General features: G+C 45.6%; 2 protein-coding genes across 4 annotated transcripts in view; one reads left to right on the top strand and one right to left on the bottom strand.

The window, feature by feature from the left end:
- Positions 1-4,735, top strand: part of LOC143523548 (serine/threonine-protein kinase D3-like) — a 47,292-nt gene extending 42,557 nt beyond the window's left edge. For both annotated transcript variants that reach the window (XM_077018074.1, XM_077018075.1), the window contains 2 exons: positions 2,120-2,205; positions 2,377-4,735. In XM_077018074.1, coding sequence (XP_076874189.1) covers positions 2,120-2,205; positions 2,377-2,550 — 260 coding nt within the window. In that variant the 3' untranslated portion in view covers positions 2,551-4,735. The remainder of the gene's footprint in view (positions 1-2,119; positions 2,206-2,376) is intronic.
- A 2,727-nt stretch (positions 4,736-7,462) lies between these two features.
- Positions 7,463-20,243, bottom strand: ndufaf7 (NADH:ubiquinone oxidoreductase complex assembly factor 7). 2 transcript variants are annotated; one of them, XM_077018072.1, is made up of 10 exons: positions 19,980-20,243; positions 19,227-19,378; positions 19,028-19,108; positions 18,796-18,906; positions 18,453-18,660; positions 18,295-18,353; positions 17,978-18,103; positions 17,443-17,586; positions 8,246-8,419; positions 7,463-8,086 (listed from the first exon to the last, which is right to left on the bottom strand). In XM_077018072.1, exons 1-10 carry the CDS (start codon positions 20,077-20,079, stop codon positions 7,862-7,864), a joined length of 1,380 nt encoding a protein of 459 aa, XP_076874187.1. In that variant the 5' UTR covers positions 20,080-20,243; the 3' UTR covers positions 7,463-7,861. The 2 variants fall into 2 exon arrangements, with proteins under 2 accessions (XP_076874187.1, XP_076874188.1); XM_077018073.1 differs by lacking the exon at positions 19,980-20,243 and adding an exon at positions 19,512-19,520.
- Between the last annotated feature and the right edge of the window lie 40 nt (positions 20,244-20,283).

Below are 20,283 nucleotides of genomic sequence, written 5' to 3'. Positions count from 1 at the left end.
GATGTAGTCTCTGGAGAAGGTAAGGAGGGTGTAGTCTCTGGAGAAGGTAAAGAGGGTGTAGTCTCTGGAGAAGTTAAGAAGGGTGTAGTCTCTGGAGAAGTTAAGAAGGGTGTAGTCTCTGGAGAAGGTAAGAAGGGTGTAGTTTCTGGAGAAGGTAAGGAGGGTGTAGTCTCTGGAGAAGGTAAGGAGGGTGTAGTCTCTGGAGAAGGTAAAGAGGGTGTAGTTTCTGGAGAAGGTAAAGAGGGTGTAGTTTCTGGAGAAGGTAAGAAGGGTGTAGACTCTGGAGAAGGTAAAGAGGGTGTAGTCTCTGGAGAAGGTAAGAAGGGTGTAGTCTCTGAAGAAGGTAAAGAGGGTGTAGTCTCTGGAGAATGTAAGAAAGGTGTAGTCTCTGGAGAAGGTAAGAAGGGTGTAGTCTCTGGAGAAGGTAAGAAGGGTGTAGTCTCTGGAGAAGGTAAGGAGGGTGTAGTCTCTGAAGAAGGTAAAGAGGGTGTAGTCTCTGGAGAAGGTAAGAAGGGTGTAGTCTCTGGAGAAGGTAAAGAGGGTGTAGTCTCTGGAGAAGGTAAGCCAGACGGTTGCCATTTCTGCCTGAAGCAGAAGGAGAACTTTTTTGCAGGAACAATTTTGTCAGGACAATGTAAACTTAAGTATAATCGTGCACAATTCAGACCACAGTTCTGTGGTTAGAAGTGTTTTCTAGGGCTGTGACGATAACCGCATTACCGCAACACCGCGGTTATGTAATGCCTACCGCGGTGTTGAGCTCATTACCGCCGTTTATTTATTTATTTATTTATCTATAAAATGAATAATTTCTATTGCGAAAATAAAATGGCAAAAACATTTCCTTTGCGATCGCTGTGTACACGAAAGGAACAGTCCATTAAATAAATGGGGTTGGGGGTATGCTGGATTTTTGTGTGCGATTACCGTGTTTTACGGAGTATAAGCCACTACTTTTTCACCCCACGATTTGAACCATGCGGTTTATAATGAGCTGCAGCTTTTCTGTAGATTTTTCTTCACCCGTCAGAGGGCGGAGCAGAAAGTGAATCAGGTGGTAGTTAAAGTTGTAAATCAAAGAAGAAAGTGCTCATTTTCATTTAGCACATGCAACAGCAGGCACGACGGAGAAATTTATTCAAACCAACATGTGTTGTGCCAAATTCCGACTCCCCTCGTTTGCACACACATAAAGACACTACAGATGATATTCCGGAGTTACAGTGATTATAACTTAGTTCATTGAGCACTCTAGTTTTGTCCTAACTAGATATTTAGACATAATACTGCTGTAATACTGCAAAGTCGTGGTCAGAGGTGAACTTCGGTATAGCTGATGTGTATTTTATTTAAAATAATTAACACTCTTGAGCCACTGTCTCTTTGGACATCGATAATTCCGTGCCGTTTGCTGTGATGGATAATTAAAGTCTAGCTCTTATTTATGCATAGAAACATAAATCGACAATATAATCTGTATCATATTTGTGCGGATAAACGAGGGGAGTCGGAATTCGCCACAACACCGGCTGAAAGCCAAAACTGTCGCACATGAAATGCTACAGGCACTGTTCAGAAACTGATCAGTTCAGTTATGTTCAGTTAAATGTATTCAGTTCAGTAGATATACGCGGCTTTTGGCCCGGTGCGGACGCTGCACTCGCGACGTATTTGCAGGAGGAAGCCCTCGATTCGCATTCGGATCCACTTGCCTGGTGGCGGAAAAATCTAAATGGATTCCCTCTTCTGTCAAACATTGCCAGAAAATATATGAGCGTTTGCACAACGAGCACTCCATCGGAGCGTGTATTCAGCACAGCAGGCAACATTGCCACCTCGTTTAGATCGTCCCTTAAACCAGATAAAGTGAACATGTTGGTTTGTCTTGCAAGGAACATGAAGACGGAAAAATAAGCTATTTATAATTCATGTTATTCACGTCATTATTAACAATATTATGGCCATAATTTTGCCTAAAATATTTATGACGAATTAAGTATTTGTTACCGTCACAGCCCTAGTGTTTCCTATGGCATTTTGATGTGTGCAGTAACCTGCATCAGTAAGGCTGGATATGTAGAAATATGCAATGAAAAAACATTTTCATTCTCTTCCCCAGCAATCGACCTGATCAACAACCTGTTACAAGTGAAGATGAGAAAACGTTACAGTGTGGACAAATCTCTCAGCCACCCCTGGCTTCAGGTACGAGCCAACCTATTGATGAGAAACAGCTGGCAATGTCTGTACAGTAATTCCAGAAAAGGTTTCTGTGTGTTTTTGTTTTCTGTGACACAGATTTGCAGCTTTTGTCCATTGATCATTTTGCATCTTTATTGGGATATGTGAAACTGAAACCGTAACACATTCTTGCAGGACTATCAAACTTGGCTGGATCTTCGGGAGTTTGAGACGCGTAGAGGAGAACGTTATATCACCCATGAAAGTGATGATGCGCGCTGGGAGGAATATGCAGACGAGAGGAACCTGCTCTATCCAAAGCATTTCATTATGGCTCCCAACCTGGACGATATGGAAGAGGACCCCTAGTGGACAGGGGGACTTCCTACACCTGCTTCTGACAGAGCAAGGAGAGGGGCTTTCAGAGACCGTTAGAAAGGCACTCTGGACCTTCACTCCAGTCACTGCAGAGACTGGCAGTGTGAGCTTTGGCGTTGAAAGTGTTCTGATGAATGACGCTTAAGTGATCAGGAACCCAATTAGCAACTTGGCATCTGTGAAGTGTGAAGTGTAGATCTGTGACTTGGGAGCTCTGCACCAGGACCAAACCTTCGTTTTCAGGTTGTTTTCTTCTCATAACGTTCCAGAGATGCACCAAGGCGTTTTCTCTCTTTCTTTCTTCACTTATTGCCTTTTCAGAAGTCCATGACTTTCACGTCTCTCCAGCCTGAGGAGTGTTTGAGGAATTCGACCATTAATAAATATTTGCACTTACCCTCCACTCACACAAAGCACTGTGAGTTTGGACCAAACCCAGAAAGGTAATCATGGGAGCTTTGTAGCCTCTAAAGCTATATATATATTTTTTATACATTTATTGTGAGGGTTTTCACAATACAAATTTTACAGAAATATGATATTTTACACAATATTGGTATTTTTAATACATTCTGTTTTGTAGAGATGGTAGTGTGGAGAGTAATGGCACCAGACTGGAACACACAGGATGTGTGAGCAGAAGGTTTCAGGACGCCTGGGTAGACTGAGATTTTAAAGAAATTAAAAGACTCATATCAATACAGGCATTTACTGCCATGTGTAGAAATCTGTCCATGATGAGACTTTAAGACACAATGTAGGATACACACCAACTGACTAAACTGAAATATACAGATTTGGCTTTTTTCATTAATGCAAACACATCTGTTCATTATATTGTGATGTTAGCTGATGACTCCAGGAAAAGATTGAGTAATTCTGTTTAGTCCAGAAATCTCAGCCTTTGACCCCTGAGAATTAGAAAATGAAGATGACTGAGACTTGGAGCTTGAAACAAATGAATCCTGAGAATCCACCACTTTAAACACTATGAATTTGAAATCCGAAGGTATCGTAAATAATTGGACAGTATTGATTAAATACTTTGAAATACTGAGACTAATGACAGAAAACTTGTAGCTGTTTTTATTCTGTAGTTTTGATTTGTGTTTTGAGGACATTCTGATATTTTTTATAAGGCCTTTAGCTTGTGTTACTTCACAAACCGTGGTAATTTGTTCCCAACATGCGTGCAGCACTTTTCCGGACATTTGCCTGAACTGCTAACACACTGTGTTCCTCTTCATCCTCACTATGAACTTTCAGACAGTAGCTAACATAGTTTCAGTTCACTAGGTTGTGAAAGCCCGTCAGAAGCAGCCATTTAATATGACTGTGGTGAATTATGGGGAGACGATGAACCCGTCACTGTTGCTGCTGCTTTTGTGGTTGAACCTTCATCCTCACATAAAGAGATTACAAACACACCTTTTACCTTTAAATACACTTTAAACTTGTATTCCGTTTACTGTTGGGCCTTTTAGAAAAAGGCGTTTTTCTTAAAAAATCTTTTATGGTGATAATCATTAATTGGTTTCTTAAGATGTTTTATTGGGTCTTTCCTGGATGTAAGGGTCTGACTCAAGGAAGTTTCTTAAACCATTCTGATGCTCCATGTGTGAATCTGTGAATCGCAGAGGAAATCCTGACATGTTTTAGCAAAGACTGGTTTAATGCTCTGGCTGACTGCCTGTACTGATGGGTCTATACTGATTGTGATACTGCGTGTTCATTTGTGCAGCGTCTGTCATTTTCCTCGTTATGATGCAAATTCCTGTTGTTTGGAATAGGAACCATTGCTTGAAATCCACATTTTGAAGGATCTCAACAGAATGGTAGCATGTAAAATATGATTTTATGATTTTAACTTAACATACTTGTTTATACAGTATTAGTCTATTGCAGATGTCATATAAATTGGAATTGGGATAATCCACTGTGGGGAGGGCAGACCAGATGATTTGGGAGTATTCTATATTGTGACAGCCCCCCCCCCCCCCATGTGAGGGTTCAGGATTACACGCTGGGGGGACAGAAGGCCTTACACAGGTTGCCACATTTTTACATGTAAGGCTGATGTGATCCTGAGAATCTGTGTTAACCAGTGTTGCCATTGGACTGGTGGCTATCACTGTTTTGTATATTTTAGTATTCACATATCTAATAAAAGCCTGTGTTTAGAGCGTTGCAGTATGTATTGTATTGTTATGCATGAGAGTAATTTTGCCTCTTTAATATGCTCACTTAAAATAACAATATGACTGAAAGAGTAGCTTAGTCACAGAGTCACGTGATCATAAACACATGGACACTGAAGCAAAGACAAAACAAAGGTGATGATGTGATGAACCTGACCCAACGCCAGCGTGATCAGGGCTCTTTAAGGGAGAGCTGGTGTTCTCCATCGTCTCCAGCAGAGCCGTTCTGCGGTTCCTTGGTGCTCCGTCCTCTCCTGGTGGACCTGCTACATGAGCAGCTGGGAGATGCCGGCAGGGTTAGGGACGCTGGCTAACAGCTGAGGCCACACAGGTGTGGACCTGATGTCACCAGTGTGTGTTGGACAGCAAATGGTGTGAAGTACATGAATGAATCTTAGAGCTGACTACATATTTAACACACCCCAGCGTTAAGGAAACACATAGCTAGAAGAATCTTTAAGGGCAAGTTAGGAACTCCGTAACCCGGGGGCACTTTGTAGGTTATAAATTGCTTAATCCATGTGAGCGCCATATAAATGGGAGGCCCTCTTGTAATTGTATCTTTTAATTGCTACTGCAGCAGGGAGTAGCGTGTGTGTGTGTGTGTGTGTGTGTGTGTGTGTGTGTGTGTGTGTGTGTGTGTGTGTGTGTGTGTGTGTGTGTGTGTGTGTGTGTGTGTGTGTGTGTGTGTGTGTGTGTGTGTATGATCCCCTACTCCAGCTAAATGACTAACAGATGTGGCAGCTCCACGTGGGTCAGTAATAGTTTCCTCCCGCACCAGCCGGAGTCAGTGTTTCCTCCGCCCCTCACACAGACGAGTGTTTCCTCCGCCCCTCACACAGACGAGCGTTTCCTCCGCCCCTCACACAGACGTGCGTTTCCTCCGCCCCTCACACAGACGGGCGTTTCCTCCGCCCCTCACACAGACGAGCGTTTCCTCCGCCCCTCACACAGACGAGCGTTTCCTCCGCCCCTCACACAGACGAGCGTTTCCTCCGCCCCTCACACAGACGAGCGTTTCCTCCGCCCCTCACACAGACGAGCGTTTCCTCCGCCCCTCACACAGACGAGCGTTTCCTCCACCCTCACACAGACGAGCGTTTCCTCCGCCCCTCACACAGACGAGTGTTTCCTCCGCCCCTCACACAGACGAGCGTTTCCTCCGCCCCTCACACAGACGAGCGTTTCCTCCGCCCCTCACACAGACGAGCGTTTCCTCCGCCCCTCACACAGACGAGCGTTTCCTCCGCCCCTCACACAGACGAGCGTTTCCTCCGCCCCTCACACAGACGAGCGTTTCCTCCGCCCCTCACACAGACGAGTGTTTCCTCCGCCCCTCACACAGACGGGCGTTTCCTCCGCCCCTCACACAGACGAGCGTTTCCTCCGCCCCTCACACAGACGAGCGTTTCCTCCGCCCCTCACACAGACGAGCGTTTCCTCCGCCCCTCACACAGACGAGTGTTTCCTCCGCCCCTCACACAGACGGGCGTTTCCTCCGCCCCTCACACAGACGAGCGTTTCCTCCGCCCCTCACACAGACGAGCGTTTCCTCCACCCTCACACAGACGAGCGTTTCCTCCACCCTCACACAGACGAGCGTTTCCTCCGCCCCTCACACAGACGAGCGTTTCCTCCGCCCCTCACACAGACGAGCGTTTCCTCCGCCCCCCACACAGACGGGCGTTTCCTCCACCCTCACACAGACGAGCGTTTCCTCCGCCCCTCACACAGACGAGCGTTTCCTCCGCCCCTCACACAGACGAGCGTTTCCTCCGCCCCTCACACAGACGAGTGTTTCCTCCGCCCCTCACACAGACGAGCGTTTCCTCCGCCCCTCACACAGACGGGCGTTTCCTCCGCCCCTCACACAGACGAGCGTTTCCTCCGCCCCTCACACAGACGAGCGTTTCCTCCACCCTCACACAGACGAGCGTTTCCTCCACCCTCACACAGACGAGCGTTTCCTCCGCCCCTCACACAGACGAGCGTTTCCTCCGCCCCTCACACAGACGAGCGTTTCCTCCGCCCCTCACACAGACGGGCGTTTCCTCCGCCCCTCACACAGACGGGCGTTTCCTCCGCCCCTCACACAGACGGGCGTTTCCTCCGCCCCTCACACAGACGGGCGTTTCCTCCGCCCCTCACACAGACGGGCGTTTCCTCCGCCCCCCACACAGACGGGCGTTTCCTCCGCCCCCCACACAGACGAGCGTTTCCTCCGCCCCTCACACAGACGAGCGTTTCCTCCGCCCCTCACACAGACGAGCGTTTCCTCCGCCCCTCACACAGACGAGCGTTTCCTCCGCCCCTCACACAGACGAGCGTTTCCTCCGCCCCTCACACAGACGTGCGTTTCCTCCGCCCCCCACACAGACGGGCGTTTCCTCCGCCCCTCACACAGACGAGCGTTTCCTCCGCCCCCCACACAGACGAGCGTTTCCTCCGCCCCCCACACAGACGAGCGTTTCCTCCGCCCCTCACACAGACGAGCGTTTCCTCCGCCCCTCACACAGACGAGCGTTTCCTCCGCCCCTCACACAGACGAGCGTTTCCTCCGCCCCTCACACAGACGAGCGTTTCCTCCGCCCCTCACACAGACGAGCGTTTCCTCCGCCCCTCACACAGACGAGCGTTTCCTCCACCCCCACACAGACGAGTGTTTCCTCCACCCCCACACAGACGAGTGTTTCCTCCGCTTCTCACACAGACGGGCTCTGATCTGTAGAAGCTCCATTCTTAGTTTATTTACGGCAAACTATGTGAGCAGAATGCGGGTTTGGTATAACATTTATAACTACAAGCCATCAGTGATTTGCAGTATGAAAATATCAAACTTTTAAAACTTTTAACAGAAATTTTATACAAATGTATTTTAAATAAATGCAATATGAAAAGGAGCAGTAGCTTCATCCCAGAGCTCTTCTGACCATGAACACGATTGGGCAATTAATGCTCAAATCAAAGAAATGTAACTCAGTCATAATCTGGTTGCACAGGAAACAGCGGTCTTCCCCAGCAAAGACAGCCGAAGGAGGCGCTTATCTGATTGGTGGACCAATCTCCTTTAATTCATAGTCCCGCCCATATGAATGCAGTGGGCGTCACTGCAGGCTGAGCTCACTGAACCCAGCCACGGGCAGTGGTGCTGGGCCCCGCCCTCTTGGTCCCGGCCCCTCCCCCTCCTTCCTCGGCTGGGCCAGACGGCCGTGTGCCAACAGTGAGAAGAACTGGAACCTGCTGCCCATCTTCTCAGAGCTGGTCAGCATGTCATAGCCATGGACGAGCTGTTCTCGGGTGGGGGCGTCAGGACAGCTCCTCAGCAGGACCTGAAGGAGACCACCACACATGGATGATTCTACACTGGAACACTGGTTTCTACTGTACAGAATGCATTTCAGTGAGATGTAGGTGAAAACAGAATAGTGGTAGTAGAGTTCATGAAAACATCAATACAGCGCTGCATTCATATGGGGTCCATGACTCACCTGCAGGCGTGCGTCTATGCCCATGTTCTTCAGGAAGGCCCTCTGTGTGACGGGCCCCACACACGCCACCATCTCTCCTGCCATCCTCCTCACATAACTGAAGTCCACGTCTGCTGTCAGATCCGCCGTGCCAGGGGCCTCCAGCACATCGTGGATCTTGTGTCCCCTGAAGCCCTGAGAGCAGAACCATGAGTTCAGGTTAGGTCAGGTATATTCAGAACCATCAGTTCAGGTTAGGTCGGGTATATTCAGAACCATCAGTTCAGGTTAGGTCGGGTATATTCAGAACCATCAGTTCAGGTTAGGTCGGGTATATTCAGAACCATCAGTTCAGGTTAGGTCGGGTATATTCAGAACCATCAGTTCAGGTTAGGTCAGGTATATTCAGAACCATCAGTTCAGGTTAGGTCAGGTATATTCAGAACCATCAGTTCAGGTTAGGTCGGGTATATTCAGAACCATCAGTTCAGGTTAGGTCAGGTATATTCAGAACCATCAGTTCAGGTTAGGTCGGGTATATTCAGAACCATCAGTTCAGGTTAGGTCGGGTATATTCAGAACCATCAGTTCAGGTTAGGTCGGGTATATTCAGAACCATGAGTTCAGGTTAGGTCGGGTATATTCAGAACCATGAGTTCAGGTTAGGTCGGGTATATTCAGAACCATCAGTTCAGGTTAGGTCGGGTATATTCAGAACCATCAGTTCAGGTTAGGTCGGGTATATTCAGAACCATCAGTTCAGGTTAGGTCAGGTATATTCAGAACCATCAGTTCAGGTTAGGTCGGGTATATTCAGAACCATCAGTTCAGGTTAGGTCGGGTATATTCAGAACCATCAGTTCAGGTTAGGTCGGGTATATTCAGAACCATCAGTTCAGGTTAGGTCGGGTATATTCAGAACCATCAGTTCAGGTTAGGTCGGGTATATTCAGAACCATCAGTTCAGGTTAGGTCGGGTATATTCAGAACCATCAGTTCAGGTTAGGTCAGGTATATTCAGAACCATCAGTTCAGGTTAGGTCAGGTATATTCAGAACCATCAGTTCAGGTTAGGTCGGGTATATTCAGAACCATCAGTTCAGGTTAGGTCGGGTATATTCAGAACTATCAGTTCAGGTTAGGTCAGGTATATTCAGAACCATCAGTTCAGGTTAGGTCGGGTATATTCAGAACCATCAGTTCAGGTTAGGTCAGGTATATTCAGAACCATCAGTTCAGGTTAGGTCGGGTATATTCAGAACCATCAGTTCAGGTTAGGTCGGGTATATTCAGAACCATCAGTTCAGGTTAGGTCGGGTATATTCAGAACCATGAGTTCAGGTTAGGTCGGGTATATTCAGAACCATGAGTTCAGGTTAGGTCAGGTATATTCAGAACCATGAGTTCAGGTTAGGTCGGGTATATTCAGAACTATCAGTTCAGGTTAGGTCAGGTATATTCAGAACCATCAGTTCAGGTTAGGTCGGGTATATTCAGAACCATCAGTTCAGGTTAGGTCGGGTATATTCAGAACCATCAGTTCAGGTTAGGTCGGGTATATTCAGAACCATCAGTTCAGGTTAGGTCGGGTATATTCAGAACCATCAGTTCAGGTTAGGTCAGGTATATTCAGAACCATCAGTTCAGGTTAGGTCGGGTATATTCAGAACCATCAGTTCAGGTTAGGTCGGGTATATTCAGAACCATCAGTTCAGGTTAGGTCGGGTATATTCAGAACCATCAGTTCAGGTTAGGTCGGGTATATTCAGAACCATCAGTTCAGGTTAGGTCGGGTATATTCAGAACCATCAGTTCAGGTTAGGTCGGGTATATTCAGAACCATCAGTTCAGGTTAGGTCAGGTATATTCAGAACCATCAGTTCAGGTTAGGTCGGGTATATTCAGAACCATCAGTTCAGGTTAGGTCAGGTATATTCAGAACCATCAGTTCAGGTTAGGTCAGGTATATTCAGAACCATCAGTTCAGGTTAGGTCGGGTATATTCAGAACCATCAGTTCAGGTTAGGTCGGGTATATTCAGAACCATCAGTTCAGGTTAGGTCGGGTATATTCAGAACCATCAGTTCAGGTTAGGTCGGGTATATTCAGAACCATCAGTTCAGGTTAGGTCGGGTATATTCAGAACCATCAGTTCAGGTTAGGTCGGGTATATTCAGAACCATCAGTTCAGGTTAGGTCGGGTATATTCAGAACCATCAGTTCAGGTTAGGTCGGGTATATTCAGAACCATCAGTTCAGGTTAGGTCGGGTATATTCAGAACCATCAGTTCAGGTTAGGTCGGGTATATTCAGAACCATCAGTTCAGGTTAGGTCGGGTATATTCAGAACCATCAGTTCAGGTTAGGTCGGGTATATTCAGAACCATCAGTTCAGGTTAGGTCGGGTATATTCAGAACCATCAGTTCAGGTTAGGTCGGGTATATTCAGAACCATGAGTTCAGGTTAGGTCAGGTATATTCAGAACCATCAGTTCAGGTTAGGTCAGGTATATTCAGAACCATCAGTTCAGGTTAGGTCAGGTATATTCAGAACTATCAGTTCAGGTTAGGTCAGGTATATTCAGAACTATCAGTTCAGGTTAGGTCGGGTATATTCAGAACCATCAGTTCAGGTTAGGTCAGGTATATTCAGAACCATCAGTTCAGGTTAGGTCGGGTATATTCAGAACCATGAGTTCAGGTTAGGTCAGGTATATTCAGAACCATGAGTTCAGGTTAGGTCAGGTATATTCAGAACCATCAGTTCAGGTTAGCTCAGGTATATTCAGAACCATCAGTTCAGGTTAGGTCAGGTATATTCAGAACTATCAGTTCAGGTTAGGTCGGGTATATTCAGAACCATCAGTTCAGGTTAGGTCGGGTATATTCAGAACCATCAGTTCAGGTTAGGTCAGGTATATTCAGAACCATCAGTTCAGGTTAGGTCGGGTATATTCAGAACCATCAGTTCAGGTTAGGTCAGGTATATTCAGAACCATCAGTTCAGGTTAGCTCAGGTATATTCAGAACCATCAGTTCAGGTTAGGTCAGGTATATTCAGAACCATCAGTTCAGGTTAGGTCGGGTATATTCAGAACCATCAGTTCAGGTTAGGTCAGGTATATTCAGAACCATCAGTTCAGGTTAGGTCGGGTATATTCAGAACCATCAGTTCAGGTTAGGTCGGGTATATTCAGAACCATGAGTTCAGGTTAGGTCGGGTATATTCAGAACCATCAGTTCAGGTTAGGTCAGGTATATTCAGAACCATCAGTTCAGGTTAGGTCAGGTATATTCAGAACCATCAGTTCAGGTTAGGTCGGGTATATTCAGAACCATCAGTTCAGGTTAGGTCGGGTATATTCAGAACCATCAGTTCAGGTTAGGTCAGGTATATTCAGAACCATCAGTTCAGGTTAGGTCGGGTATATTCAGAACCATGAGTTCAGGTTAGGTCAGGTATATTCAGAACCATCAGTTCAGGTTAGGTCAGGTATATTCAGAACCATCAGTTCAGGTTAGCTCAGGTATATTCAGAACCATCAGTTCAGGTTAGGTCGGGTATATTCAGAACCATCAGTTCAGGTTAGGTCAGGTATATTCAGAACCATCAGTTCAGGTTAGGTCAGGTATATTCAGAACCATCAGTTCAGGTTAGGTCGGGTATATTCAGAACCATCAGTTCAGGTTAGGTCGGGTATATTCAGAACCATGAGTTCAGGTTAGGTCGGGTATATTCAGAACCATCAGTTCAGGTTAGGTCAGGTATATTCAGAACCATGAGTTCAGGTTAGGTCGGGTATATTCAGAACCATCAGTTCAGGTTAGGTCAGGTATATTCAGAACCATCAGTTCAGGTTAGGTCGGGTATATTCAGAACCATCAGTTCAGGTTAGGTCGGGTATATTCAGAACCATCAGTTCAGGTTAGGTCGGGTATATTCAGAACCATCAGTTCAGGTTAGGTCGGGTATATTCAGAACCATCAGTTCAGGTTAGGTCAGGTATATTCAGAACCATCAGTTCAGGTTAGGTCAGGTATATTCAGAACCATCAGTTCAGGTTAGGTCGGGTATATTCAGAACCATGAGTTCAGGTTAGGTCGGGTATATTCAGAACCATGAGTTCAGGTTAGGTCGGGTATATTCAGAACCATGAGTTCAGGTTAGGTCGGGTATATTCAGAACCATGAGTTCAGGTTAGGTCGGGTATATTCAGAACTATCAGTTCAGGTTAGGTCAGGTATATTCAGAACTATCAGTTCAGGTTAGGTCAGGTATATTCAGAACTATCAGTTCAGGTTAGGTCGGGTATATTCAGAACCATCAGTTCAGGTTAGGTCAGGTATATTCAGAACCATCAGTTCAGGTTAGGTCAGGTATATTCAGAACCATCAGTTCAGGTTAGGTCGGGTATATTCAGAACCATCAGTTCAGGTTAGGTCGGGTATATTCAGAACCATGAGTTCAGGTTAGGTCGGGTATATTCAGAACCATGAGTTCAGGTTAGGTCGGGTATATTCAGAACTATCAGTTCAGGTTAGGTCAGGTATATTCAGAACTATCAGTTCAGGTTAGGTCGGGTATATTCAGAACCATCAGTTCAGGTTAGGTCAGGTATATTCAGAACCATCAGTTCAGGTTAGGTCGGGTATATTCAGAACCATCAGTTCAGGTTAGGTCAGGTATATTCAGAACCATCAGTTCAGGTTAGGTCAGGTATATTCAGAACCATCAGTTCAGGTTAGGTCGGGTATATTCAGAACCATCAGTTCAGGTTAGGTCGGGTATATTCAGAACCATCAGTTCAGGTTAGGTCGGGTATATTCAGAACCATCAGTTCAGGTTAGGTCGGGTATATTCAGAACCATCAGTTCAGGTTAGGTCAGGTATATTCAGAACCATCAGTTCAGGTTAGGTCTGGTATATTCAGAACCATGAGTTCAGGTTAGGTCGGGTATATTCAGAACCATGAGTTCAGGTTAGGTCAGGTATATTCAGAACCATCAGTTCAGGTTAGCTCAGGTATATTCAGAACCATCAGTTCAGGTTAGGTCGGGTATATTCAGAACCATCAGTTCAGGTTAGGTCGGGTATATTCAGAACCATCAGTTCAGGTTAGGTCAGGTATATTCAGAACCATCAGTTCAGGTTAGGTCAGGTATATTCAGAACTATCAGTTCAGGTTAGGTCAGGTATATTCAGAACCATCAGTTCAGGTTAGGTCGGGTATATTCAGAACCATGAGTTCAGGTTAGCTCAGGTATATTCAGAACCATCAGTTCAGGTTAGGTCAGGTATATTCAGAACCATCAGTTCAGGTTAGGTCGGGTATATTCAGAACCATGAGTTCAGGTTAGCTCAGGTATATTCAGAACCATCAGTTCAGGTTAGGTCAGGTATATTCAGAACCATCAGTTCAGGTTAGGTCGGGTATATTCAGAACCATCAGTTCAGGTTAGGTCAGGTATATTCAGAACCATCAGTTCAGGTTAGGTCGGGTATATTCAGAACCATCAGTTCAGGTTAGGTCAGGTATATTCAGAACCATCAGTTCAGGTTAGGTCAGGTATATTCAGAACCATGAGTTCAGGTTAGCTCAGGTATATTCAGAACTATCAGTTCAGGTTAGGTCAGGTATATTCAGAACCATCAGTTCAGGTTAGGTCGGGTATATTCAGAACCATGAGTTCAGGTTAGGTCAGGTATATTCAGAACCATCAGTTCAGGTTAGGTCAGGTATATTCAGAACCATCAGTTCAGGTTAGGTCGGGTATATTCAGAACCATGAGTTCAGGTTAGGTCGGGTATATTCAGAACCATGAGTTCAGGTTAGGTCGGGTATATTCAGAACCATCAGTTCAGGTTAGGTCAGGTATATTCAGAACCATCAGTTCAGGTTAGGTCGGGTATATTCAGAACCATCAGTTCAGGTTAGGTCAGGTATATTCAGAACCATCAGTTCAGGTTAGGTCGGGTATATTCAGAACCATGAGTTCAGGTTAGGTCGGGTATATTCAGAACCATGAGTTCAGGTTAGGTCAGGTATATTCAGAACTATCAGTTCAGGTTAGGTCAGGTATATTCAGAACCATCAGTTCAGGTTAGGTCGGGTATATTCAGAACCATCAGTTCAGGTTAGGTCAGGTATATTCAGAACTATCAGTTCAGGTTAGGTCAGGTATATTCAGAACCATCAGTTCAGGTTAGGTCGGGTATATTCAGAACCATCAGTTCAGGTTAGGTCGGGTATATTCAGAACCATCAGTTCAGGTTAGGTCAGGTATATTCAGAACCATCAGTTCAGGTTAGGTCGGGTATATTCAGAACCATGAGTTCAGGTTAGGTCGGGTATATTCAGAACCATGAGTTCAGGTTAGGTCGGGTATATTCAGAACCATCAGTTCAGGTTAGGTCGGGTATATTCAGAACCATCAGTTCAGGTTAGGTCGGGTATATTCAGAACCATCAGTTCAGGTTAGGTCAGGTATATTCAGAACCATCAGTTCAGGTTAGGTCAGGTATATTCAGAACTATCAGTTCAGGTTAGGTCGGGTATATTCAGAACTATCAGTTCAGGTTAGGTCAGGTATATTCAGAACCATCAGTTCAGGTTAGGTCAGGTATATTCAGAACCATCAGTTCAGGTTAGGTCAGGTATATTCAGAACCATCAGTTCAGGTTAGGTCAGGTATATTCAGAACTATCAGTTCAGGTTAGGTCGGGTATATTCAGAACCATCAGTTCAGGTTAGGTCAGGTATATTCAGAACCATCAGTTCAGGTTAGGTCAGGTATATTCAGAACCATGAGTTCAGGTTAGGTCAGGTATATTCAGAACTATCAGTTCAGGTTAGGTCAGGTATATTCAGAACCATCAGTTCAGGTTAGGTCAGGTATATTCAGAACCATCAGTTCAGGTTAGGTCGGGTATATTCAGAACCATCAGTTCAGGTTAGGTCGGGTATATTCAGAACCATCAGTTCAGGTTAGGTCGGGTATATTCAGAACCATCAGTTCAGGTTAGGTCGGGTATATTCAGAACCATCAGTTCAGGTTAGGTCAGGTATATTCAGAACCATCAGTTCAGGTTAGGTCGGGTATATTCAGAACCATCAGTTCAGGTTAGGTCAGGTATATTCAGAACCATCAGTTCAGGTTAGGTCAGGTATATTCAGAACCATCAGTTCAGGTTAGCTCGGGTATATTCTAGTGGTGGGACTTTAACGCGTTAATTTCGATTAATTAATTACAGGGAAATTAACGAACAAAAAAAAACGCATTTTAACGCCACTTTTGCATCGTGGAATGTTTCTCGGTGCACGAGTTCCAGACATACAGATTATATGGATGTACAATAAGATGAGCATGATGGAGATGACTGAAGAGGCCACGCTGGTGGATATGAAATTTAAATATAGGAAACCTCCAAATGGAAGTACAAACACAAATAGTGTTATTTACACTTTATGTAGGAAGGAGTTCACTTATCACAGGAGCACTTCCACCCTTCGTTACCACCTCAACGCAAAACATGTTGGGGCTAACGCGCAGGTCAGTAATGATAACTTAGCTGATAAATGTATTCCTAGTACGAGCAAACAGTGTCGCCAGTCAACACTCGACCACATGTCGGGGTTCAGACCGCTCTCTGTGGTCAAAGATAAAGGCTTACAAGAAGTGCTGCAAATTGCGTCAACTGATGCAAGTTATGAACTACCGTCCAGAAAGACAATGTGGAAGAAAATCCAGCAGCTGTATGAGGAAAGGGAAGTAAAACAGGTTATTGTCAAGAGTGCCACAAATGTGGCTCTGTGTAGTAGACTGGTGGAAAAATAAATAAAGATGTTGAAGTTTATGATTATGTTCATTGATTCATTCATCAATATTTAAATGAATATTTATAAATTTTATATCAATATTAATAAATTAATATTTATCATGTTAAATACTGAAATGCGATTAAAATGCGATTAATTAATTACAAAGTTTCTAATTAATTTGATTTTTTTTTTTTCGCGTCCTACCCCTAGTATATTCAGAACCATCAGCTCAGGTTAGGTCAGGTATATTCAGAACTCAGGTTAGGTCAGGTATATTCAGAACCATCAGCTCAGGTTAGGTCAGGTATATTCAGAACTCAGGTTAGGTCAGGTATATTCAGAACCATCAGCTCAGGTTAGGTCAGGTATATTCAGAACCATCAGCTCAGGTTAGGTCAGGTATATTCAGAACCATCAGCTCAGGTTAGGTCAGGTATATTCAGAACCTTCAGTTCAGGTTAGGTCAGGTATATTCAGAACTATCAGTTCAGGTTAGGTCAGGTATATTCAGAACTATCAGTTCAGGTTAGGTCAGGTATATTCAGAACTATCAGTTCAGACCAGGTATAATCAGAAAGGACATTCTAAACGATGGCTCTACTGAGCTTTGACACTTAGCTCTAACTGAAGACCAAAGGCAGATAGACATTTTTCTAATCATGAACACAACACAAAATAACAAATAAAAATACTACACCCCCAGCTCCCCCACCCCCAAGAACCCAGTTTCACAGTTGACTTTATGTGCTTCAATGTGAGCTGACATAGCACACACACACCCTAAAGAAGCCATATTGAAAAGTCCTTTATTAACTTAGTTATTCTCTCCACCTCTCTGAGTACTGAATAACAGACAACATGCATGACCTCTGCCTCCTGAGAGCAGACAGGCGAGATTAGGATGAGTGATTACACACAGACATTTGACCTCAAGTTCCTGAGGTCAGAGGTGGGGAGCAACAGGGTCAGGCCAGCCTCAGATACACTGAGGAGCAACCCACTGGGGAGACAGCACGCCAGGGGCGGAGAACAGCAGCAGCACTGGTGGAGCTCACTCTGAAGGAAACATCAGATCTCACTCTGAAGGAAACATCAGATCTCACTCTGAAGGAAACATCAGATCTCACTCTGAAGGAAACATCTCACTCTGAAGGAAACATCTCACTCTGAAGAAAACAGCAGATCTCACTCTGAAGGAAACACTCTGAAGGAAACATCTCACTCTGAAGAAAACATCTCACTCTGAAGAAAACATCTCACTCTGAATGAAACATCTCACTCTGAAGAAAACAGCAGATTTCACTCTGAAGGAAACATCTCACTCTGAAGGAAACATCTCACTCTGAAGGAAACATCTCACTCTGAAGGAAACATCTCACTCTGAAGGAAACATCTCACTCTGAAGGTATCCGTCTTTGTTCCATCATGCCCATAGTCTGCGATCAAGGCCGCGCCCCCGTCCTCAGCGATGCGTTGGGCTATCTTCTGCACAATGACGCCCCCTTCTGGAGAAAGCTCCAAGTGCTGTCGCTTCTCATCCTCCTGTGGAATGTAACAAGAGAAAAGAAAAAGAAGGTTTGACCCGCCCAGGCTGAACACAACACGTTTCAGAAGGCCAGTGAAAAGCTGCTATTTACTCTGAGTACGACTGAGGCCACGTTAAGCCCGTCTCTAATGTCTCTAATGTCTCTTAATGTCTCCGACGTCTCTAACGTCTCCAATGTCTCTCATGTCTCCAATGTCTCTAATGTCTACAGTGGATAAAGGAAGCAGATAAAACCCAGATTTTGCATCTGATCATCTTTCCTTTATGCCTCATATATGACGGGCAGATATATGTAACGGCTCACAGCAGCATTACCCACAAGCCCTTAGCAATGGCATGTGATATCTTCTACAGCATATGCAGAAAGGCCCTTGTGTTTGTCCTCACGTGGATGAGTGTGGTGGAGGCCAGGGTGGAGGCCAGCGTGGGTGTAGGCAGCAGCACAAAGCGCAGCTTGTCTGGTTCCTCTGGGTGGATGTCAATCATCACCTCTCTCCAACCCTTCTCTGTTCTCTACAGCACATCACAGAGTCAAGCACAATGACCCTCACTTATTTAAAAGTAGCCATAGCCCTGGTTATTTATATGTGTACCAGTATATGTGTTTAGTGCTGTATTATTATGGGATTCACATCAGTGTCAAGTGTCAATTTCCCCACACACATCCACCTCGTGAGTTTAAGTCCTATTCAAGTTCTGGTTACCTGAAACTTGTGTATAGGTAAGGCATCAAAGAACTCGTGAGCCAAGAATATACTGAAGCCTATTGACGAGAAACAGCCAGAATGATCAACAGTGTCTGTATGACAACCTGTACAGAGATGTCAGAAATGCAGCGAACAGTGTGGACAGCAGACTGAACCTCTGGGGACGTCTTCGACGCTCCGGTACCAGTAGATGGGCAGACCCGTGTGCGTGTGGCCGGTGCGGTACACCAGCTCTTCATCGCCTCCACACGTGTGTTTAGCAGCCAAACACTCAGCCTGGATCTGGCTTAACTTTGGGCTCACCTCCACCAGGTGGACAGATACTGCCGCGCCACGCAGAACCGACCGCAGCTGGTCAAATACCTGCGACACGCGCACGCACAAACACACACAATTCAGAGCGGCTAGATCGGCTTTGTGTTTGGAACCATGTGCCAAATATTGTTCAACAGCGCCTCCTTCTGTTGAAATAAAAAAAACACAGCGAAGCATTCTTACCCGTAAGATGTCACTGATGAGCGAACCCCTCCCGGGCCCGAGCTCCACCAGCTGGACCGTGTTGGGCTTTCCTGCAGCGATCCACTCACTCAGGCACCAGATACCGATCAGCTGCCCCGGAACAGAGAGAGAGGTCAACTACGTACGTTTTCCACAACACAACCACGTATTATCGCCACTGTGAATGAATATTATTCTTTTCCATAACTTTTATGAATTGTGGGAAAAATACCTCTCCAAACATCTGACTTATTTCTGGTGATGTAATGAAATCTCCATGAGCTCCCAGCATATCATTCTTCACGTAGTAGCCCTGTTGATGAGGTTCAGAACCTTCTCATTTGTACTGGTAAACCACCTGAATGCATGAAGCTGGTTGACACAAGCAGAATACATTAGCAGTACACGTTATAAGAATGGCAGATAACTACCGAAACTGGGTTGGTGAGAGCCTCTCGCATGTACTCCGCTACCGTGATGGGGCCCGTGGCCGTGATCTTGGAGGTGAGATGTCTCAGAACAGACGGACCAGGCCGATTCTCCACTGACGTGCAGGAGCATCTTCTGCTCATCACCACTGACCCTGTCACAAGAGATCAAATAGTATTAATGAAACCTGCTAACAGTGGTTATGGAGAATGTTACACCACTGTGTATGTAGTAGAGACACAGTACCTACACACACACACACACACACACACACACACAGTACCTACCCCAGGGTGATGGGGTGAGAACACACACACATACACACACACACACACTACCTACCTCAGGGTGATGGGGTGAGAACACACACACACCCACACACACTACCTACCCCGGGGGGGTAATGGGGGGGTAACACACATACACACACACACACACACACACACACACACACAGTGCCTACCCCGGGGTGATGGGGGGGGTAATAGAACGCAGACACACACACACACACACACACACACACACACACACACACACACACACACAGTGCCTACCCCGGGGTGATGGGGGGGTAATAGAACGCAGACACACACACACACACACACACACACACACACACACACACACACAGTGCCTACCCCGGGTGATGGGGGGGTAACAGAACGCAGACACACACACACACACACACACACTACCTACCCCGGGGTGATGGGGGGGGGGGGGGGGGGTAACACACACACACACACAGTACCTACCCCAGGGTGATGGGGGGGTAACAGAACGCAGACACGCCCCCCGTAATCTCGTCATCTTCACTACTGTCTCCATTCTCCTCCATGAACTCGCCACATTCATATTTGTTACAGGTTGTTAATCGGTCAGCACGTTTTACGATATTAATAAACGTGAATTGCTATTAAAGTTAAATTAAAGAACGTAATAAAAATATATGAGCAGAAATAAGAGAAACAGACACGCGCGTGCTTGACCCTCATGACGTTAGAGCGCTGCTGCTGCAACGTGACCCGGAATAACTGCTGCTGATTGGATAGGCTTGAA

This window comes from Brachyhypopomus gauderio, chromosome 9 (assembly GCF_052324685.1).
Source record: "Brachyhypopomus gauderio isolate BG-103 chromosome 9, BGAUD_0.2, whole genome shotgun sequence".
In the NCBI taxonomy this organism is placed as follows: Eukaryota; Metazoa; Chordata; class Actinopteri; order Gymnotiformes; family Hypopomidae; genus Brachyhypopomus; species Brachyhypopomus gauderio.
This window is presented reverse-complemented; position numbering and strand designations above follow the sequence as displayed.

What these genes read in the sequence shown, in the direction of transcription:
- ndufaf7 (XM_077018072.1), bottom strand. Translation starts at nt 20,079, where the DNA reads ATGAATGTGGCGAGTTCATGGAGGAGAATGGAGACAGTAGTGAAGATG. An exon ending in TAAGTCAGATGTTTGGAGAG is followed by an intron (nt 18,907 to 19,027) that starts GTATTTTTCCCA and finishes GTTCCGGGGCAG; the next exon opens with CTGATCGGTATCTGGTGCCT. An exon ending in CAAAGACGGATACCTTCAGA is followed by an intron (nt 8,420 to 17,442) that starts GTGAGATGTTTC and finishes TTCTGCTCTCAG; the next exon opens with GGCTTCAGGGGACACAAGAT.